The sequence below is a fragment of the Trypanosoma grayi genome, assembly GCF_000691245.1.
Source record: "Trypanosoma grayi strain ANR4 Tgr_474_V1, whole genome shotgun sequence".
Classification (NCBI taxonomy): Eukaryota; Euglenozoa; class Kinetoplastea; order Trypanosomatida; family Trypanosomatidae; genus Trypanosoma; species Trypanosoma grayi.
In genome coordinates, this window is record NW_008826093.1 from 1 (window position 1) to 13,238 (window position 13,238).

Below are 13,238 nucleotides of genomic sequence, written 5' to 3' on the forward strand. Positions count from 1 at the left end.
TCAACCCCCGTATAAGCCGAAGAAGTGTGGAGATTTTCGAGGGCTCCCAGTGGCGCCACAGCAGCCTCTCCCCGCTGCAGGAGAGAGCGCGACCACACACCATAAGCCAGATTCCACCCTCACCCGAAACAGGATTGGACAGGTACGATGCGAGCGGTGCTGTGGATGATGTCCCACCGCCGTCGCTGTATGATACCAGAGAGCCACTTGATGATGGCATTAGGAACGCCGTCGACAGTGACGGATCGCAGCTTATCGGCGAATTTGAAGAAAAAATGAGAGAACTAATAGATGAGTGGCGAAGTCTCGAGCATGTGTAACCGTAGTTTTCTTTTTCGTATTCTCCTCTTGCCACAGTGTAAGCTTCCCCCTTTCTCCATCCATGCCACCCTTTACCAACACTTGTCTTGCCTTCTATATATATCGAATATCGAAGTACTGTTGTGGAGAATGTGGCCTTTCTTCTTTCTGAGCTTCACTGAGTCTCGATCACTGGACTATTTTTTCGTTTCTTTCCACACTCTTTTGATTCTTTTGAAGAAAAGTGTGTGTAAGTGAGAGGGTGAGTCTCTGTATGAAATGCGGCGTCTCTCTGTTGCACATGTGTGGTGGGTGCACGCAGCCGTCCTCACACCTGGGCGTTCACTGAAGCGCAAACTGAGCCCCGACCGCACGCCCGATGAAGAGGTTCAGGACAGACAAAACACATTTGTGTGGTCGGACAAGCATGCCTTCCGCCCGCATCAACACTTCACGTATGACCCGTGCAGTTGGAGCCGCCCTTTAGAAGAGAAGTTGAAGGCGAAGCGGCGGCTAACATTAGTGGAGCGACTACGCGCGCTAGAAGAGCGAGAAACGGAGGCGAGGCGTGCCTTTGAAGCAAAGGATAAAGCAGAGGACTCCGAGGAACCGATTGCCAATGCAGACTATTTCTACTCCCTGCAAGACACAGCAGCTCTTCCCATTTCCCTGCAGAATCTTCTTGAGCGCATGAATGAGCTCCGTTTACTTTTAACTATGCCGAGGCATGCCGGTATAGCACTGGCAAAGGTGGAGCGGTTGCGAGAGGAGTACAGAGAGGTGTTGCTATCTGTGTATAACCGTGTTCGTGTGGGTGTTGTCGGAGAGACGATAAGCTTTGATGCGCTACTGTATTCGTGGTTTCTACTTCTTGAGGCGGCCGAGCCTTTGTTAGAGGCAGTGACAGCTGGACATGATCGCCAAGAAGATGTTTTGTATGCCATCTGGATGATGCGTGGGGCGCTCGACACGCTGCTTATACACGCTACCAACCATATGGGTGCGTCTGTTGACGAGACAGTATTGCTAGAGGGTTGGGTCGAACTCCTCGACGTGGCGACTCACCCCTTTACACGTCATGGTTGTACATTGCGGAACGACGGTGCTATGCCAGTGTGCCAGCTGAATGCTCTTGAGACGTTGTCGGGCAGTGTATACGCGCGCACAATGCAGGCAACGGTGGATCGAATGGTGGGGGACGCTGGGGTTTCTGCTGGAGCTGAGTTGCTTGACCCGCAGCATCTGCACGCGCTTCTCCGCTGCATGAAACACTGCCACTGCACGGATGAGGCAGAACTCCAACGCGCGGCGTTGGTGACGCGGCGGGTATTGGACGGGATCCTCGCCGTACTCAAAGGGGCTGTGGCACCGTCGTTTCGCCACTCCATGCGTTTAGCGTTGCTTGGAAATGGGACACATCGTGTTGCCGCCGACGCTAGTGGGGTGGAAGTTAGCCGCGCGCCAATTCCCGTCGTGCTGGACATGTGTGACCCACCCAATGGTTTGAAGGAGCCGGTGACCGCGGCAGACGACGCACTACTCGTTACCCAGGCCTGCGTGACTCTTCTGCGGCTGACGACACACGCCTCATCAGACACGCGTGCCAAGACTATTGAGACCGCCGATATACTCTTACAGCTTCTTTCCTACACACCTAACTATGACCTCAGCATTGGCGAAACCGTCGGTTTTGTGTGTGAGCTGCTTGAGGGCGGTGCATTGGGCGACAACGCCAGTTCAAGTGAGCGTCATCTGCGCGTTCTTCTGCTTCTTTCGCGCCTCCAGCTCTCTCTGTGTGACGACCGCGCGTTGTTGTGCCAGCTGCTGTGTCACATGTGTCGTCTCACCCCGCCCAAGGCATCCACAACGACTGAGCTGCAGGAGTGGAAACGGCTGCATGGACTTTCCATGCACAAGCTGCTGCAGACGCTTCGAGCAGAGGAGATGTGTCAACACGTTGAACCAACTGCCGACGGCCCAGACACATGGGAGGCTCTCCTGGCGTTTGGCAAATACAACGGTGTTGTTCCGCTTTCGCTGTGGCGGGACGCTTGCCACCTCCACTTCTCCGGCACTTCCCCGCTTCTACCAGCGTGTGCTCGCACCCTCTTAATGTTGCGAACCCGCTGCAGGAGTAACGGCGCTGCTGTGACAGATGCAGGGAAGGTTTTGTCACAGTGCACGACACACATGGACTTCGAATCCGTGTGCCTGATGGCTAGGCTGCTGCAGATTGCGCTGGGCGGGCGTGTCACCAGTGAGGAACTTACCAGCGATGCCTCTGCGTGGGACGAGGCGCGTGACGCCGCAGACGGAGATGTCGCGCTCTTGTCTCTGCTCGATGCGGCTCAACGGTGCATCGCGGCACGACAAGCTACACAGTCTGTTGTGACGACCTTTTTGTAAGGTTTCCTCAGTGTTTTATGTGTTGTTGTTGTTGATGCCGAGCTGCTTTCGAGCATCATGGGAAGGTGAATATTTTCACTCCTGTCGTTGCCCTTTTGGTAATCCCCGCCCTCTTCGCTCTTATCTTTGGTTTGTTTCTCTTGACACGTGCTTTGCGGCAGGAAGCATCAGCGATCATCAGGTATACAAACCCCTTTGCGCCACGGAAATGCCGGAGGAGGTCATTCTCATGTTCGACGTCGCCGGCGTCCTGACGACGTCACCGTACCCCGCGTCGCGGCGACTCGCGGAGACGGTGATGCGCTGCGTCTTTGAGCGTGCGGAGGCGCATCTCAGGTCGACCATTGGCAATGAATCGCCAAGTCTCTTGGCGCAACACTACTCCAGCTTTTTTTCACTTGTGCGGAATTTCACGGAAAATGCACGCGGCTGTAAGGGTGCGTTTGAGCGTCTTGAGCTGGGCGAGATCAACCGCGTGCAGTTCGTTTCGATGTTCCATGCGGAGATGGAGTTCATGCTTACGGCACTCTCCAAGAAGAATCCGGAGGAGCTGGATTTGATGCGCATCGCCAACCCCAAACGCGTCGTGGCGCTGCGCGAGCGCTACCCGCTGCTCGGGGACCCAGTGATTCAGGAGCTGGTGCGCGAGCTGGTGGACTCCGAGGCGTTTCTCTGCACAATGGAGAAGGTGTCGCCTCGGCGCAATGTGCTGAACCTGCTCCACTACCTTCGGATGAAGAGCCAGCAGGAGATACGTCTCGTGGTAGTGGCGAACACCTGGGAGGTGGAGGGGCAATACGCGCGCATGAGCAAAGCACTGTCGAACGCCGTTGGGGACTCCAATTGGTCGTACTTCCCCTCAAGCTGCCCCATCGACTACAACAAGGGCGGTGTGAAGTCGTCTTTCCTCATCAACGGTCTCTTCGACGCGTACGTGCAGAGTTACACGTTCCACAATCGTAAACCATTTCCTGATATTTTTATTCACGCAACGGACGAGGCGATGAAGACCCGCATGCTTTCTGAGGCATCAATAAAGTTTGATGTGAAGCCCCATATTTTCCTGTTCGACGATGTACTTGAAAATTGCGAAACGGCGCGTAATTTGCCCGACAGTTCATTCGAAAAGGTTTACTACGTCGAAAACGGGGCGTATGACGTGTACGAGGACGTGCTGGACGCACTAAAGACGGTTGGTGCAACGGACTCCTTCTGGGCGGAGGTGGCAAGAGGTGTAGAGAGCGATGTGTCGCCGCTCTTCAAACCTCCACGCGACCCGCAAGGAAAGCCGACCTCGTGGATCAATGAGGAGATGTACAACTACAACAACAACCTGCTGATTCTCCCACCACCGCTCTGTGAAGCCTGCGAGCCACGTGGCGTACTTGAATCCGACTCATTCCTAAACGACAATGACAAGGACGCCATTCTGTTTTATTGCGCACAACACCTTCCGCATCTGTTCCCTATTGATATTCCCAGCACCTACACGAGGAATCTCCAGCTTGCGCGCAAGCCGGGGTTTGCCACGTCAGCTGGGCCCATCGTCTTTGAGCCGATGTGGGGGTCTGGCTTCTTCAAGACATATCGCATCACACTCCGTACCGGAAGTTACGTTCTTCGCGTACAACCCAGCGGCCCAATGCCTTATGGCACTGTCGACATTCGCACAGAGTGTGAGGTGGTGCGCTATCTCAGCCAGGCTTCATTACTTCCTCTGGCCAATTGCCTTCTATATTGCGACTCATACTCTGCCAACGGCCACCGTTTCTCTTTGCGGCGCTATGTTGATGGCGAGATCATCACACACCTCTCGAAGCTCATTCAACCACGCATTCACCGTCCTTACTCGAAGGGGCGTCAGGTGGTCAACCTGGAGTTTGACCCCCGCCGCTTCTTTCTGAACGCAATAGTTGTGTTGGTAGAGTTGCACAGCGTCCCGCTCTTACCGTTTCTTTCACGGCATCGAGGAGAGCGGCCGTCCAATGGCAGCACCAATACTGTGCACCCACTTCTTGAAAAAATCAAGGAATGGGATGCAGTGTACAGAAAGGCAGTTGACGCAGCGAAGCTGGAAGATGGCACATCCATTTTTCAATCAAGAAGACTGGAGCGGCTGTCGCAGGCCCTGGTGGACGCCTTTGATGAAACGCGGCTGCGGGAGCGTCAAGTTCCATACCCAGAACGTTTGGTGCTGATTCACGGCCGCTACAAGCTACAAGATCTCATCTTTGCTCCCCGGTCCTTCGAAGGCAGGCACAAGTACCCACCGCAGCTTCTTGGAGTGATGAATTTTAACTGTGCGGGACCCGGAGACCCACTGGTTGATGTGGCGAGTCTTGCCCTCATGGCGCTGCTTCGGCCACCGCGTGGCATCTGCGACATGCCCAGTGAAGCACGGGCGCTCTTCCCCACACCACAGTGGATTCTGGATAAGTACTGCAGGGCCACCGGGTACATGCGAGAGTTGCCCAAGAAGAAGCGTGAGTCCATCTTTAACGTGTATATGAGCGCCATGTGTCTGCGCTACGCCGTCACACTGACATCGCAGCTTTCCGAAGTGCACAAGCTGAACAATGAGCTCTCGCTAAAGGAGACACGCAACCTGTCCGTCATTGAGCACGCCGTACAACAGGGCCTCGCTGTCATTCATGAGCGCCACTCCCGATTGTAGCCTTGCTCTGTTGACGTTATATATGAGTGTTTGTGTGCATGTGTCTAAAACAGCATCACTTCAGACAAGAAGAGCAAAAAAAAAGGGGTGGGGAAGAGGGGGTAGGCGAACATAAAAAAAGGAGAGAAAAAACAACAAAACAAAAACAAAAACAAAAGGAGAGCAAACGATCATAAAAGAAAATGTGCGAATAGCACCATCAACAATTTTTCAATGAAAGGTATATGGGGGGGGGGNCCCCCCCCCCCACTGTCGCCAGCACATAGGATTGGAAGAAAGGCAAAAACAAAAGAAAAGAAAAAACAACCGAACAACACCGTTGGAAAAATAGGAAAACATCGCCGGCAGGCCGTGTCTTTGTGGATGTATGTGTCTGTGTGTGTATGCATGTGTGTGCATCTATATTTTTTTCTTGTTGAATGCATTTTTTTTTGTTCTTTCTACCAGTAGTGCTCACTGTCTTCCACCCCCCACGCACACCTACTCGCACACACACACGCCGTGGTGTGAGATGTTTGGGTGTGATATATTTACTTCAGTGACTGCTTTTGCGCATGTATGGCTGATGTTATCTCAATCTACGTGAAATATGAGAGTTACAAGTAGTCTTACACTGACCTTACCACGTGGATATCATTTTCTTGTCTGTGTGCGTGTGTGTCTGTCTGTGTATGTGCGTGTGATGTCTTTTTTAAATCGTTTCGTCGCCTTTCTTTTTTCGCTTCTGTAGGTGCTGCACACACACATATATATATATATATATATATAGGGAGANAGCAAAAAAAAAAAAAGGATTGTAGGGTTAGTTTTTGCACTCCAGCGCTTTGGTACAATCCTACGGCGACACTAGGCTCGCCAACACGGACCGTCAAATATAAGACGGTGTTTATCTGCATCATTTTCTTGTTTTTTTTTGTCAATTCATTGTTTTCTCGGTTTTCCATGATGCCTGGTGAGCCGTTGGGCGGCGACACCACGAATCCTTCTACGGGCTCCACCGCCGGGGGTCTGGGCGTCGATGAATTTTCGTATGACTCGACGACGCTGCGCTGCAGCGACGGGACTCTGTACGAGGGGCCGCTTGTCGCCGGCGAGCCGGAGGGGCACGGCGTCTGCGTCTTCCCATCAGGAACCGTGTGCGTGGGGAACTTCGCACGCGGCCTGTTGGAAGGGCCTGCGGAGGTGCTGCAGCCGTCCGGCGCGCTCTTTTCCGGTGTGTTTCGACGCTCCGTGGCGCACGGCCGCGGCGTCTGCCTCCTCGGTGACAGGCTCACACGCGGCAAGTGGAAAAATGGGGAGATGGTGGAGGAGGTGAGGGCTGAATCGGGCGATGGAGACCGCGGGCGCATCTTGGCTTCCGTTGCCAGGGTGTTGCGTGGCCACCTACGTGTTCTTCTCTGCGATGGAACTACATCACAGCCCATGAATGTCGCCGGGGCCACACGCATCAATGAGCCGCTTGTGCACTTTGGTCGAAATCAATTAATGGGGCCGAACTCTTCTTTTGCTAGCGAGGAACGCAATGAGTATCAAACTGGCGTCACATCGGGCAATGCGCCCACAAGATCCCCATCGTATACACGGGTGCTCAATTCGGGGAACGTGCAACAGAACCAACCGATGGATTTGGAGGGATCCTTCTCGTACAGTCCGGGGAAGCGGCGGCAGTCGGCGGCTGACGGCCATCAGCAGGAGAAGTCAGTGCCGAAGAGTATTCTTGCAACAGGAGCTTCGCCAGAAGCAATATTCTCCTCTGCTGCGCCTGCGGCGAATGAGATGTTCTCACTAACACAATACGCAAAATACTGTGCTTTTTTTTTGTTCCCGTTCCTTTCGTTACCACAGTTGCCTTTCTCCCCAATACGCAGTGCAATGCTGGATATGGAGCGTGAGTTTGTCGTCAGCGGTGCCCCTCTCTTGAGGGAGTTCGATCCGCCAGTTGTATCTTTATACCTCACCACTTTAGCTATGTGTTGCCAAATCGCAGCCACTGCGATTGTGGCAATGAAGGTCAATCTGGGGAATGCGAGTGAAGGTCGTATGACCCTTGCGGAGATGTCTGTTCCGTGTGTGCTTTGGGTAACGCATGCTGGCCTCTTAGCGGGATACAATAGCTATTTGCGTGTGGCGCACGCACTTGAACGTCTTGACCGTCGTTTAACGCCGCGCCTCTCTGCATTCGCTGCTGGTCTTGTGGATGCCAAGACAAATGTCTGTATATACACCTGGGATGATGAGGGGCGTGGTATGGTAACGGACTCGAACTACCGGTACCGCTGGGTGATGGTGTCTCTCTTTGTTGGCATCATCATGGGAATAGCAGCACCTCTCACGCGTTTAGGATTTGGGAACTCATTGTTCGGGAGTGATGTATACGAAAGGTCAGCAGCAATTCTAGTCCTTTCATCTGAGATCTTGTTTTCCTCCACCCTTGCGTACTATGTGGTGAAGATGACAGACATGCAGCGACAAATGTTGGAGCAAATGCGGGTGCTCACGCGACTAGCATATCTTGAAGACAGAAGCATGATGCGGCCAAGTGAGTTCTTGAAACATCGGTTTAACTTTGAAGAGCCGTTGAATCTGAATGATGTTTTCAGTGGCGTAGTCGGATGGTATGTCGTCCGCTCACTTGTCCTCTATGCAGCCACGTGCTCGAACCACGCAGCGCGAAGTACTGCCATGAGTATATTTTTCTTAATGGTGCTTTGTGGTTTTTTGGTGACCATTGGAGACATTGTGTACATGCTGGTTGCCGGCCACGTCCACAACGGCACCTACTTCTCTACAGGGCACACTTACGCTATTGTACTTTGTACCGCTTGGGCCATTCTGCTCCTGCGATACCTTTACGTGTGTGTTAGAACAGTCAGCGAGCGTGGACGCCATCTCTATCTTCTCGATGTGGCGTCGCTCTACCACCGCCTAAAACAGAAAGAAGGTGACTTTAGCGGTGACACTATTGCAACGTGCCGTCGAATGCTGGAGGCATACGATCAACTCCCGTGCATATTCTCTACTTCTGTCACGCCGCTTATGCTTACGGTCGTTCATTTTATTCACCTGGTGGCATTAGTAGCTGTTTTCGTAGATCTGTACATCGCTGTCTCTTACCGCTAAGCAATGATACCATGTTTCATTTCTGTAATTTCATCCTGCGGGACTATTGGCATGCTGAATTGTTTTGAACTCCTGCTGCGCATCACGGTGTATGTTATTTCCCTTGCCTTTCATTTAGTGCCAGTTGCACGCCGGTTTCTTACGTAGAGGGAGAGAAGACTGCTGCTGCCGCTCCCAGTAGATATATGAAGCGGCCGGTCTGTATCACAGGCCGCGCTTTCTCCCCGGAAAATGAAACCATTCTGTGGACACATGCAATGGCGCGAGGCTACAAGACGAGTGTGTGGGTCCCAGAAAACCTTGTCCAGCGCCTGCAACTAAAGTTTCGCGGCTGCATGGCGTCATCACCCATCGGTGTCAACGCCGCAAATGGGAGACGTTTCTTTTACAACATATCACAACTTGACTGCCAGCAGGAGAGGCTGCGAGCAATGGTCAATGATCTCACACTGCCAGCACAAGCGGTAGATTGCGGTACGCCATCGCCCGCAATGACATCTAACGTGTTGCCGTTAAATACTAACGGCGAACCGTTCCCACCAGAGTTTGCGGGGGAGGTGTTTGCACGCTTCGCCCACCGGAAAGAGTTAATACACAGCCATTACTGGGCTACAGTCGACGAAGCAGAGATCATCTTCGCCAGCCCTTTTAACACATCTTTTCTCACAGAACAGAACGCCGTGACTCTTAACGGTGCATCCCCCTGTCCCCGCGTGACTTACTTTAACGTGAGTGGAACACGCCGACCTGAAGTTTTCAACACATCCACGTGTTGCCGCTACTGCCCAGTAAATTGTTGCGGTATACCTTACTCCCCGGTAGTCGCAGTTCACATGAAGGCGTCCGCCATCCGCCACGGCTGTATGAAGAGCGCGGTGTGGATGACGACGCGGCGCGTGGCTTGTTGCGGTGGCCGCATCGTCAGCGGTGCTAAGCCACTCACCCTTTGCTTCGATGATGTTTACCACCTGGTGAACATCGCCATGACAGATGATCCGGCACGTTTAATCGAGCTGTCCCTGTCGCGTGTGCCGTCTGGCCATGCCGACGACGGCCCACTGACGGTGCCGTGAATTTTCCTACGTGTTTCTTAATGTCTTTAGTTGTCTCTCTGTGTGCGCACGGTTGGTGGTGCTTCATATGGGTTGTCGTTGCCTGTTGTTGCTGTTTTTTGAGGGGGCTGTGCCCTTCGCTCTTACCCCGCTTGGGAAGGAGCTCTACGCACTGTGTGATGCTCAAATGCGTGCTGGCGTTGTTTCTGCCTCCTCCTCCTCCCCCGCCTTCTTTAAGAACCCGAAGGGTGGACGGCGAGTGAATGCGTGCGGCGACGGAGGTGCTGGAGTGCGATGCAGTGTAGTGCTGCGCGCCGCTGCTTGGCCGCCCTGCAGCTGTTCGCGCTTGAGCGGCGGAGGGTGACGATGTCGTACAAGCACTTTGAGAGCGCCGTGGACATCGAGGCCGCCTTCCGCCGCCTCCCAGCCGAGGAGGTAGAGTCGATGGAGCGCAGCGCGGAGGCTCTGCGGCATGATGCTGCGTTGACGCCTATTGTGGAGGACACGGATGTGGACGGCGCCATGGCCACAACGCTGCCGAAAGAGAACGAATGGATGGTGCGGCAGTCGGCTGGAACGGATGAAGACGCCCTGTGACCTTCCTGAGCATATTTGAGGTTTGTGGCATGTAGCTATCCTGTTCGATTGCACCAGTGCTTAGCACCACTACCCTCATAATTATAATCATCATGCGTGCTGCCGCTGTCAACTCACTGCTCCTGTTTTTTCCCTTTTGTGCCGCTGCTGTTGCCATGCTTCTAAAGTAAGCCTCCAATAAACACAATGGTGCTCGGGTTTTGTGATCGCATCACGGTTCCCCCGTCGATCAATGAATCACAGCGCTTTGGGTTCGTCGTCTGTGGAATGTTCTGCGCCCTCGCGGCCGGTGCCATCTATGCCTTCTCGCTTATATCCGGCAAGATGACGGACGACTACAAATTCTCACAGAATGACATCACTACGGTCTCCACCGTTGGTATTGTACTTGGCTACTTCACACTGCCCTTTGGGTTCATCTACGACTACATTGGGCCGAAGCCTATCTTCGTGATTGGCATTGTTGCCTTTTCTCTTGGTGCCACGTTGTTCGCATTGACGTTCCAAGACACCATTGGTCACAGTGTGGCGAGCCTCTCAGTCATCAACGCCATCATGAACATCGGCTGCTCCATGTTTGACATGGGCGCCATCCTGTCTATCCTTAGTTGGTTCCCCATTGACCGTGGCCTTCTGGTGGCTGCGACCAAGACAATGACAGGACTGGCTGGCTCCGTGATCGCGACGGTGTACAACACGTACTTCTCCGGCAAACACTCGGAGTACATGTTTTTTCTCGTCAGCATGGTCGCGGTGATTGGTATCGTCAGCTTCATTTACATCCAGATCCCGCCGTTCCACATGACTGGGTACCGCCTTAAGCACTACACGGAGGAAGAGTATGCCCTTGCGCGCCGCGTGGAGCACATGTACCTCGTGAAGAAGGCTCCCCGCCGACGTTTCCTGGTCCTGTTCGTAATTGTCATTGGCCTTCTCATCGTAATCACGACGCAGAGCATAGTATTTGTATTTGAGGATGATGAGGTGCCGTTCTACAAGCGGAACCCGCCAGCAATTGTCATGATTGTGCTGTACTTTTCGCTAATTATTGCGGTTCTACCACTGCCCTGGCTGGACGGCCCAACGAGGGAGGAGGAACCCAATAGGGAACCTGTGGAGCTCAGCGGCAACATGAGCGACGGTGACGGGAATGCTGTTGTGGATGCTGCGGATGGGTCAAAGAATGTGAACGAGGAGGAGCAGTTATACCACAATGACGACAGGAACTTCCCACAGTACCGCACCAGCTTCTTCCACAACGTGCTTCACAACATTCCGCTGTGGTGCGTGTGGATCAACGCTGTCATCGTGTCGGGCGGTGTGCACATTGTGGTGCTGAACAGCCGACAGCTGTACGTGGCCGTCTCTGAGAACACTGAGGATGAGCAGCGCCCCAGCCTGTATGTGGCGCTCACGAGCGTTGGTAATGCCCTCGGCCGACTCGCTGTCAGCTTCTACGAGGCGTGGAACGCTAGCCGACCACTGGAGAAGCGTACCTCAATCACTGTCACGTACTGTATTCCGGCACTGTTGATGTGTTTGTCTTGCATATTTTTCCTCATTCTACCGGCGAATGCGCTGATCGTGCCGATGCTGCTTGGTGGGCTGGCCAATGGTTCTTACGCCGCTGCGCTCGTGCTGACTGTCCGGACAATTTTCAGCATTGATGTGGCGAAGCATTACAACAGCATCTTCTTCTTTGATCTCGCCGGTGTTATATTCTTTAACCGCCTTCTCTTTGGTGAAATCATGACGAGGAATTCTGTCATTGGCCCGGAGGGGCAGCCGCAATGCTTGGGCCGTGATAAGTGCCTGCGGACGACGTTTATTGTAATGGCCTGCCTTTCGGCGTTCGCCTTCGTGGCGAGTCTGACAATGCACATTGTGTACATGCGCTTTGTCCGCGATAAGTGGGCTGAGAATTCGGGGCAGAGGGATGAGGAGCAGGTGGAGACTCAGCTGGAACTTATAGATTGATTAAAGCGATTTTTTTGTCTTTTTATCTCTTGTAATTAGTGTCTTTTTTTGTTTTTTTTTCTTTTTTGTGGCTAGCACAATTTTGTTGTTTACTCTGTGGCAAATGTTTATTCATTTTTCTGCACCCCGCTGCCGGGAAGAAGGAAGGAAAAGGGCGACAGGAGAAAGCGACTATTGTGACTATGAGCCGACCCCCTGACAAACCCGATGAGTGACGAGAGTGTCATGGCCGCACAGCCGTGAGTTTTTTCTGTTATTATCAGCTCCATTGTTGTTGTATTACCACTTTAAAATAGTGCGATCGTTGTGCATGATGAATAATATATGAAAACGAAGAAGGCTCGAAAAATGCAGCTCGAGACAACGACGGTGAAAACGTTTTTGATAAGATGTCTTTCGCCTAGGAAATATTGATCGGCTTTCGTAAAAGAGCATAATACAAAAATATATCAAATGAACGACTCAGTTGGCTGAAATTCGGTTGCCAACTGGTGTCATTGCTCACACACGAAATGCGTTTTTGGTCTTGACCTAAAGGCGTTCTTGGAGCTGGTTCTCCCTGACTGTGTGGCTTGGCGTTACAAAGTGCGGAAGCGTGCTTATTTGTGTGGTGCTTCAACCTTTACAACATTCCACTCTTCTTTCTGCTTTAATCCATTGCCTAGCGTGACCTCTGCAAGGAGGTGCTGCCCATGATGAGGACGTAGACAGCCAACGCCAAGGGGCTGCCAACCACCAACAGCAAATGAATAGTGCCGGTCTGCGACGAAGGTGGTGCCAGGAGCGACTTGCCTCTACTTCATAAGGCGCCTCTGTACCGTGGCATTTGGGAAGCACTACGATTTTCTTTCCTCTTGTACATATGCTTCACCGCTTCTTCTGGAATAGAACTTATTTGGTGCAGCATCCGCCATCCGCCATCCGCCACGGCTGTATGAAGAGCGCGGTGTTGATGACGACGCGGCGCGTGGCTTGTTGCGGTGGCCGCATCGTCAGCGGTGCTAAGCCACTCACCCTTTGCTTCGATGATGTTTACCACCTGGTGAACATCGCCATGACAGATGATCCGGCACGTTTAATCGAGCTGTCCCTGTCGCGTGTGCCGTCTGGCC

General features: G+C 52.9%; 7 protein-coding genes across 7 annotated transcripts; all 7 read left to right on the forward strand.

Moving 5' to 3' along the window:
• DQ04_04741000 (hypothetical protein) lies at window positions 1-320 on the forward strand (the record flags this gene model as incomplete). Its single annotated transcript, XM_009313759.1, has 1 exon — window positions 1-320. A coding segment is annotated over one exon (320 nt), but the record flags the coding sequence as incomplete, so codon positions are not given.
• Window positions 321-579: 259 nt separating this feature from the next.
• On the forward strand, window positions 580-2,706 carry DQ04_04741010 (hypothetical protein; the record flags this gene model as incomplete). The annotated part of the gene is made up of 1 exon (XM_009313760.1): window positions 580-2,706. The coding sequence occupies one exon, from the start codon at window positions 580-582 to the stop codon at window positions 2,704-2,706; it is 2,127 nt and encodes a 708-aa protein (XP_009312035.1).
• Window positions 2,707-2,914: 208 nt separating this feature from the next.
• On the forward strand, window positions 2,915-5,380 carry DQ04_04741020 (aminoglycoside phosphotransferase; the record flags this gene model as incomplete). The annotated part of the gene is made up of 1 exon (XM_009313761.1): window positions 2,915-5,380. One exon carries the CDS (start codon window positions 2,915-2,917, stop codon window positions 5,378-5,380), a length of 2,466 nt encoding a protein of 821 aa, XP_009312036.1.
• A 945-nt stretch (window positions 5,381-6,325) lies between these two features.
• On the forward strand, window positions 6,326-8,500 carry DQ04_04741030 (hypothetical protein; the record flags this gene model as incomplete). Its single annotated transcript, XM_009313762.1, has 1 exon — window positions 6,326-8,500. The coding sequence occupies one exon, from the start codon at window positions 6,326-6,328 to the stop codon at window positions 8,498-8,500; it is 2,175 nt and encodes a 724-aa protein (XP_009312037.1).
• Window positions 8,501-8,757: 257 nt separating this feature from the next.
• DQ04_04741040 (hypothetical protein) lies at window positions 8,758-9,573 on the forward strand (the record flags this gene model as incomplete). Its single annotated transcript, XM_009313763.1, has 1 exon — window positions 8,758-9,573. One exon carries the CDS (start codon window positions 8,758-8,760, stop codon window positions 9,571-9,573), a length of 816 nt encoding a protein of 271 aa, XP_009312038.1.
• A 273-nt stretch (window positions 9,574-9,846) lies between these two features.
• DQ04_04741050 (hypothetical protein) lies at window positions 9,847-10,149 on the forward strand (the record flags this gene model as incomplete). Its single annotated transcript, XM_009313764.1, has 1 exon — window positions 9,847-10,149. One exon carries the CDS (start codon window positions 9,847-9,849, stop codon window positions 10,147-10,149), a length of 303 nt encoding a protein of 100 aa, XP_009312039.1.
• A 186-nt stretch (window positions 10,150-10,335) lies between these two features.
• Window positions 10,336-12,126, forward strand: DQ04_04741060 (hypothetical protein; the record flags this gene model as incomplete). Its single annotated transcript, XM_009313765.1, has 1 exon — window positions 10,336-12,126. One exon carries the CDS (start codon window positions 10,336-10,338, stop codon window positions 12,124-12,126), a length of 1,791 nt encoding a protein of 596 aa, XP_009312040.1.
• Between the last annotated feature and the right edge of the window lie 1,112 nt (window positions 12,127-13,238).